The sequence below is a fragment of the Prenolepis imparis genome, unplaced genomic scaffold (assembly GCF_030444845.1).
Source record: "Prenolepis imparis isolate NDT839.2.m4 unplaced genomic scaffold, iyPreImpa1.0 SCAF_1, whole genome shotgun sequence".
NCBI classification, from domain to species: Eukaryota; Metazoa; Arthropoda; class Insecta; order Hymenoptera; family Formicidae; genus Prenolepis; species Prenolepis imparis.
In genome coordinates this window covers 24,279,565-24,288,761 of record NW_028141159.1, presented here as the reverse complement: position 1 = coordinate 24,288,761, position 9,197 = coordinate 24,279,565, and the positions used below count along the sequence as shown (strand labels likewise).

Sequence of the window (9,197 nt, the reverse complement as noted above, 5' to 3'; positions counted from 1 at the left end):
GTGGTTTATGGTGGGCACGAGAGCACAGAAGAGCTAAGCTGAGCAAATGGAGCGAGAGAGGTTGGAACAACTGACGTTAGAAGAATTGAAGGAAGAGGCGATTCGTTTAAAATTATCAGCCCCAGCGAACAGGGAACAACTGATCGACACGCTGTTGACCTATTTTGAGCGCAGAAATGCCTTAGAGGAACTAGCGCAAACGAAGGGTCAGCCAACGAAGGCGTCTACATCGAAATCCGACCAAAGTAGTACGGTGATTAACCCAGGTGCGAGTGACGCTCCCACTGCCTCATCGGAGCAATTGTCGATATATACAATACATGCCTGGAACAACAGCGTTTTATGATGGAGGAGATAAGGGCTCTCTCACAGCGAGGCGCTTCGAATACTCCGAACTCCTCGCAGGAACGAGACGACCCGGAACCTGCACGATCTTCGGTCATCAGCTCTGCATCACCCGCTCAAGCGGTTAATTTACTGGCCCCCCAAATCTCGGAATTCGGAGGGACAGAAGAAGAGAACGTCCAAATGTGGATCTCAAGGGTAGACAAAGTTGCCCAGGTTCACCAAGCGACGGACGACGTCACCCTACTTGCGGCCTCGAGCAAATTGGTAAAGACGGCAAAGACGTGGTACGATCTGCAAGCAGGCGACGTTTTGGAATCGTGGATACGACTCAAACAGGAGATATCCAGGATGTTCGATCGAAAGATCTCGTTCGTGGTGGCCATGCAGAAGATCGAAGCGAGGCGCTGAGCCGCGCACAAAGAATCCTTCGATCAATATTCGATGGATAAAATAGCGCTAATACATCGATTAAATTTGCCTGTAAACGATGTTATTAGCTAGCTAATCGGCGGAATCCAACAGGAATCATTGAGGGCTGCGGCACTCACATTGCCCTCATGCTCGCTGGACAAGTTCCTGGAAGCCATGCGGAGAATCACAGCTGGCGTGGAATCCGAGAAGAAAATTCAGAGTCAGCAGAAAAACGGCGGCAAAAATCCTGGAAGCACGTGCAAAACCTGCGGAAAGAAGGGACACTCGCAGCAGGAGTGCAGGAGCGGCGAGAAAACCTGCAATTACTGCAAGGGCACCGGTCACTGGAAGGCAGACTGTCCCCGGCTGAAGCGTAAGGACCGAGCAGCAACGGCGCCTATCACGTCCCCGACGGCGAAGGCACCGCAATCAGCGCAGACGACTACGGTCTCGGAGGAACCCAAGGATGAGGAGAAATGTAAAGATAAGTTGCATTTAGACGGTCCTATAATTAAAATAAGTAGTTTAAATAATATTACATGTTCGCTTAACGCGTTAATTGATACCGGGAGTCCGGCTTCGTTTATTTCGCTTGGCAATTTGAGAAAATTTTCCGAAGTAACTAAAGAAGATTTAGAGCCAGTTGACTGTAAATTTCACGCACTTCCTCAAACGCCGATCGAAATTCTCGGTAAAATAAAGTCGAGCATTTGCTTTGAAAATTTCGGAGGAAAATCATTTGAAATAATGTTGTACGTTGTCGGTCCGGATTTCGCGGAGATTGACATTGTAATTGGCCGTGATTTATTTGAGGAATATCAACTAACATTGATATATCGCGCGAATAAACCTAGCCCGACTTTTGCTCAGTTATTATTAAATTCCGACGTTTGTTATATCGATATCACAACAGAAACTATTATAGATGATAGCGAAATAGATTGTGATTTGAAATCTGAAATTTGTGACGCGAAATCTGGATTAAAAAAAATAATTCTCGAAAGTGAATCTTTACAAGTACCGGTAGTCGAGGATGATTACGGGTGTCGGTAAATTTAAAAGATTCCTCAACTTATGCTTACGCGCCTAGAAAATTCGCGTATCAGGAAAGGTTGCAAATCCGAGAAATTACGGACGATCTTTTGTCTCGCGGAATAATTAAACAGAGCGTTTCGCCTTACTGCGCGCGTATCGTCCCCGTGAAAAAGAAAAACGGAGATTTGCGCTTATGCGTCGATTTGCGTCCGCTAAACGCGCGAGTAATAAAACAAAAATATCCGTTTCCGCTAATAGAGGATTGCTTGACTCGATTAGGAAATAAATCGATTTACACATTGTTAGATTTGAGGGACGGTTCCATCAAATCAAAGTCCATCCGGATTCTACTAAATTCTTTTCTTTCGCGACGCCCGACGGGCAGTTCGAATACGTGCGATTACCATTCGGATACTCGGAAGCCCCGGCCGAATTTCAGAAACGCATTGTTCAGATACTACAGGAGTTAATTCGCGAGGATAAAATCCTAGTTTATATCGACGATATTTTGATTGCATCAGCTACGGTGGAAGAAAACCTAAAAATATTAAAACAAGTTTTGTTAACTTTGAAAAAATACGGCTTTGAACTAAATTACAAAAAATGTCAGTTCTTAAAGAAGAAAATTGAATATCTCGGATATATAATTTCACATAATTCAATTTCTATGAGCGATCGTCATACCGCGGCAATAAAAGCATTTCCAGTGCCAAATAATATTCAGAAACTGCAAAGTTTTTTAGGTTTGACAAATTATTTTCGCAAATTTATTAAAAATTATTCACACAAAGCGAAGCCGTTATTTAACCTGCTTAAAAAATCTGTTAACTTTACTTTTGATCAAAGCTGCATGCAAGCGTTCGAATTATTAAAAGACGAATTAACAAAGTATCCTACATTGCGTTTATATAATCCGGCGGCGCCGACCGAACTACACACGGACGCGAGTTCGATAGGATTAGGAGCGATTTTATTACAGCGACAATGCGACGGTAAATGGTTCCCTATTGCGTATTTTAGTCAAGCGACTAATAAAGCGGAAGCTAATTACCATAGCTTCGAACTCGAAATGCTTGCGATTGTTAGGGCAATAGAACGTTTTCATATATATCTTTACGGATTAGATTTCACTGTAATAACCGATTGCAACGCGCTTGTATACGCGATAAATAAAGCAAACCTGAATCCGCGAATTGCCCGATGGACTTTGGTGCTACAAAATTATCGATTTAAAGTAGAACACCGTCCCGGAAAACGCATGACTCATGTGGATGCATTGAGCCGTCAAGTATTTTTGGTAGAAATGTTGCCCCTCGAAAGGCAACTTGAATTTCGACAATTAGAAGATTCGCGTTTGAAACAGATAGCCCGAGAATTAGAATACGCGGACAGCAACAAATTCGAGCTCATTGACGGGCTTGTATATAGAAAAGCGCCCGATCGTTCTCGGTTTGCAGTACCGGAATCGATGGTCACGAATATTATTAGGACGTATCACGACGAAATGGCCCATTGCGGCTTAGAAAAAACTGTACAAGGCAGTCTCCCGACTTATTGGTTTCCATCGCTGAGGAAACGAGTGAGAGACTATATTGATAATTGTCTCGTTTGTCTTTTGGCTAATTCCTCGGTGAATAGATTCGAAGGCGAGTCTCAGATAGATAAAGCACCAAAGAAACCGTTTGAAATTATTCATATCGATCATTTCGGCCCGCTACAAGAGACGCTAGACGAATATAAATATATTTTCGCGGTAATAGACGCTTTTTCGCGGTACACGTTTTTATTCGCGACGAAAACGACGAACGCGAAAGAAGCTTGCGAGAAATTAAAATTATTATTTAATATTTTCGGGAAGCCGATAAAATTAGTCTCGGATCGAGGATCCGCGTTTACCTCAAACGAATTTACTGTTTTTTTAGACAATTTAAACATAATATTCCACAAGGTGGCCGTCGCATCACCTTGGGCCAATGGAATAATAGAAGAATAAATCGATTTCTTAAAAGTAGCCTAACAAAGATTATTGAAACTCCTACGGATTGGAAAGACAAGGTCGATAAAATTCAATACGTGATAAATAATACTGTCAACTCATCGGTAAAAACAACTCCGTCGAAGCTGTTATTTGGATACGACCAGCACGGTCACGAAGACAAAGAACTTAAAAAAATTCTCGATGCTTGGTTAGATATACAAAACGATATTGTCGAACAAAGAAATAAGTCTCGAGATATTGCCCTTCAGGCAAACGAAAATTTGAGACAATATAATAAAATGTATTATGATAAACATCATCGCAAACCGACAAGCTATAGTCAAGGTGTTTTGCCTTAGTCAGAGATCTCCGAAAATAGGAGTTAGTCAAAAGACAAAGGCAAAATATAAAGGACCTTACCAGGTCACCAAGGTTCTAAACAAGAATCGTTACGTGATTACGGATATCCCCGGTTTTAATATTACTCAAAAGCCGTACAACACCATATTATCATCAGACAAATTAAAACCGTGGATAAAACCCGTCATTAATTCTGCCGATGAATAAAATATGCAGCATTCATTTGTAGTAGTTAGAAGCGTTCATAGACACTATATAATAAATACCGAAATTAGAATTAAGAATTATTTTAAACATCATATATATGTATATATTAACTTTTATTATTAATTGTTCAGACAACCTTGAAACAAAAATTATATTTGTGTTTTAGGAAAAAGAATGAGATAATTCTCTTTCAAAAAAAAAAAAAAAAAAAAAGGGGAAATATTGGAATCATCTCCATATACATCCAGGACGAATGTGGACGTCAGGCTGGTCGAGCTGTAAGGGATTTTTCTGGAGCCGCAACTTCTTCAAAAGCTACGCTACTGCTCCAGACCCCCATCTGGTCCCCGGCTCTACTCCCACCGATCGACGGATCTCGCGCCCTGGCGCGAGGATACGAAGAGCGCGGATCGACATCGACTCGACACTCGATTTTCGGCAGTTATTGGCAATTGAGATATTTTTCGGGAATTTAGGCAAGATCGCGTTTTTGAGAACTTTGTTCGTTTGGCCGATACTTCGCATTCGTTCCGGATATTTCGAACCTATTGTTCAATTAGAAACTATTATCTTTATATTGGATTTGTACATCTTTTCTTATCTATTCTTATCTCTTGTAAAACTTTTACAGTATCGACTCAGTTGAGTCGAATACATATTAAATATTAATCCATTAAAATGTATCTCTGCTTTCTTTAGTAATAAACCTTTCAATATATAAACTATCCTGATATAGGAATATTATCACAAAGTATTTCTTACAGCATATATAATAGCGCGTTGATTGTCATATTCTTCAATAAGCAATTGCCACGCAGTTTCGTAATTAGTGTCTGCTATTTGAATATGATTTATCAACAACGCGGTTTTGCCGGTGACGCTCGTTTTTAGATAGAGCAACTTTTGAATATTTGACAAAGAATCTTTTGAGGCGACTAATAATTCCAAGATTCTCCAAAAGTTCTCCCATTCTACGAAATTACCGGAAAATTTAAAGTAGTCGGCTTTATCTAAAACTACAGTTACATTGCCTTTATCTGCACATGTTACTATGAGATGTAGATGATTTTTTATAAAATTATTAGTGATGTTTTCCATTCTAATTATGCGAAGATCCGTTTTCGAAAGGATATTGAGAGAGGACAAGAATTTATTGATTAGATGGATATTAAAGTTCCTTATCTCCCCTGCGACTTCAAGATGAAGCTTCATAATATTTTTCTCAATGTGCTTAATGAAATCGAAGGAAACCGTGCTCTTATCTTATGACAAATTTGACAAACAAAATTAATATTTCCTAATTGTAAAAGGCCATGGATTTTATCCGGAATCACCAATATGGACAAATTTACGATTCTGGCTTGAGAGAGGAGAGTGGAGTGAGTATAGGAAAAGCAAAACAGACAGGATCGAGATTAATAGAAAAGGAAGAGAGAGAAGGACTGGGAGAAGGAAGAAGGTTTCGAAGGGGAACAGGAAAACTTTTGGTAGGTTCTAAATTCTTTTGTTTATTTTTACCTTTATATATTTCCCAAACACAAGGCCCATATACTTCAGTTAGCAGACTTTTGGATTACTATATGTCATGAGCATATTGATTCGTGACTTGGTCGACTTTTCGATCGAGTTACCGGTTTATGTCCTTCATCCAATAGGAAGTCACACGACGCTCATGGAGATTCTTGACAAAGAATTTTCCATCTCGGTGAGATAGATTGCGTTGAAACTAGAAATTTGTAGCATCCGAATAATATATGATGTCTCCTAATCAGCGTTTTTTGCAGTATACGGATTTATAGCGTTTTCAAGCACATAATGTCTTTCAAGTAGCATTTTCCGAAGATATGTTGTTTCCTAATTTTCGTTCATCATATTGTAATGCGCGCTTGGTAATTTTTTAATTTTTCAATTTTGTAGCATTGAAAAGGACCCGAATTGGGTCGAAACGTATGTGTTTTGTTAAATTTCATCAAATATAATTTAATTATACTAACAATTAGTTACGAGCGTCCGGCGACGCGTTGCTAAGACGCGAGCAGTAAGAGGATAGCAGTAGGCGTGAATCGAGAAATTCGGCCGAAAGTTGCAAATAAATTCCAGCGTTGGGTCTAATCTTTACTTGTGATAAGAAGAGAAAACCAAATAAAACAAAAATTTAATTTAATATTATTAATTAAATTTAATTATATTGTATGTAGCAAGTATTTTTGTATCGCCAGTGAAGAATAAAATTAGGAATAACTGTAGACGACCCAACTGGCTTAATTGATTTTTATTAATTCGATGTCATATAAAAATACAGACTACGTTTCGACCTTTGGTTCAGGTCCTTATCAAGTCTAAAATTAAAAGATATAAAAAATAATAATACAAATATATCAAAAAGAAAATCATTTTATGGATGTATAGCGTAAACCAAGTGAAACTAACGATTGGTATAAAGTAAATCATTTAAACATACCTTACGTAACATTTAATAAAATTTCAACAAGTTAAACTTCTCTAAATACATATGATGTGTCAACTAACGTTTCGTAGAGATGGTAAAGAAACGTAGTCTGTGTTTTTATATGACATCGAATTAATAAAAATCAATTAAGCCAGTTGGGTCGTCTACAGTTATTCCTAATTATATTGTATGTGTTCGAGTTTTGATAAATACAAAATATTCTACAGCTCGAGCGTACGAAATTATATTCGTGATTATATCCGTAATTATCGAAACTAAACAATCGATCGTTATAAATAAGATTGTTATTCCGGACGAAATACGAGACTTGACAATAATATCGCAGCGATATATATCTCTCGCAAACAAAATCAAACGGGAATTAAAATCCAAAATATACACCTCAACCGTTTAATCTCGTATTATCTTTATTGGCCACGTTTTCATGGAGAAATGAGCAAATTTCGTGAAAGGGAGATATTAATAAGAGCACAAACTTGTCTTGCGAGGAGGCGTTATTCCGCAAATCTAGACAAGGGCGAATTAAGTTAGAAATCGCTCTCTCTTAGTATTGATTTTCTCGAAGCTCTCTAATTCTCGCCTGATCGCTCCGCTTTAAGTAGGATAACGGAGTTCGTTCGTACCTACTCGCATTGAAAACATTGTAAAATTCTCACGTGTTCGTGAGACACGAGACAAACTCTTTCCTTCCTTTGTAATTCAGCTCCTATAATTTTTATTGTTATTAATTTTTGGACTAAATACAGTGTTGTTTTTTTTTCTTGAAATTTAATGTTGTATTCCTATTTCTCGTTAATATCTCGAATGACCGAATCCTATCGCTCGCGCTTCTCGTGCTCGCTCAAACATTTTGTTGGTCCTTCGAGCCGGATGTAAATTTTTTTCTCGTGTTAGTACAATTAAAGCGAATCGCGAGTGACCGAGTGATAATTCGTAAGAGTTAACACAGACAATACAACATGAGCATGGAAATGGAGAGCCTCATACTCGGGCAGATCGAGTTACAAAATCACGTCTTTCGAAGAGCTAAAGCGATTTCTGGTTTGGTGGCTGCAGACGCTGAAAGTACTGCGTCCCGACGCGAGCTTCCGCAAATTAAGCGACGGATCCCGACGCGCTCCGTCCGCGCTCACTTCATCCGAAAACAGGAAGCGAAGCGAGGAAGCTGCACCCTCTGTAAAGAAGATCATTTCTTGATGCTATGCGAGCAATACCAGCAGAAATCGGCCGCAGAGAGAAAGGCGCACGTCGAGGGTAATAATCTCTGCCTCAGCTACTTCAGCATCCTCACTCCACGAGGCATGTCGTGAATGGATATTGTCCGGAGCGGTCGGCGCGTCGAATCCTACCGAGAACGATTTCGTGCGTATTCATAGGCCGATATTCATAGTCTGATCTATTTAAGATCGTCTTAAGTGTGGTCTGAGGTTGACTTAAGATCCCATTCAATTAATCAAATGGCCGCGTAGCATTTCAGGATCGGATGATGAATGAATACATGCGTATGCGACGATACCGTAACGGCGATGGTGAAGCAGCTGTGGAAGCAAAAGAGTTTACCGAACATACAAGCGTCATTGACCGAGAAGGAACAAGTTGCAAGGAGCATTGTCGTAACATCCACGACGCGGACGGCCGCTATATCGTTAAAAGAGGATGCTATCTCCCCTACCACGGGCGATTGAGAGAGACGAGCAGCTCAACGAAACCAAGAATAGTTGTCAACGGGTCATCGCGTCTTCCGGGCGAGACGCTCTACGAAAATTTGCACGCCGCGCCAGTCCGAATTTATTACCCGCATTGCACGTGTTATTGAGGTAGCGACGGTACAAGTATGCAACTAGCAACAGATATCGAGAAAATGTATCGCCAAATACTCGTGCACCCCGACGACCAGGATTTGCAGCAAATCTTATGGCGCGGCAGCTCAACAAAAAAAATTCGAATCTACAAATTAAAAACCGTCACCTACGGATTGTCATGCGTTTCTGGCCATTTGCACGTTGCGACAGCTAGCCTCCGACAAGGAAACGCATTATCCATTGGGTGCCGCGGTGTTACAAAATGATATGTACCACGGGACTCTCGATTAACTACCTTGTGGATCGAGGTGTGTCACAAACGCATGCTGCATGAAGGCGTTCAGCTCATCCTCACCTACTGCGACAACGATTCTGGATACTACAAGGACGATCAACAATCACAGAAGATTATCCATCGCTGTTTGCACTGCCTGCGATGCAGGCCTCGACGCAGCAATTAATGAGCGACCCCGCGTAACACTGTCCAGATTTCTGCACACTGGTCTGGGCTATGCGAGACCGATCATGCTAAGAACCACGAAGGTACGGAGCCATAAAAGTTACAAGAGTTTCATAGCCGTTTTCA

At 40.3% G+C, this 9,197-nt stretch overlaps 1 protein-coding gene across 1 annotated transcript; it reads left to right on the top strand.

Moving 5' to 3' along the window:
* The first annotated feature begins 345 nt into the window (after window positions 1–345).
* Window positions 346–756, top strand: LOC145940107 (uncharacterized). Its single transcript, XM_083044980.1, has one exon. It carries the CDS (start codon window positions 346–348, stop codon window positions 754–756), a length of 411 nt encoding a protein of 136 aa, XP_082901106.1.
* The last annotated feature ends 8,441 nt before the right edge of the window (window positions 757–9,197 follow it).

Coding starts and splice junctions, on each gene's coding strand:
- LOC145940107 (XM_083044980.1), top strand. CDS start 346: ATGGAGGAGATAAGGGCTCTCTCACAGCGAGGCGCTTCGAATACTCCG.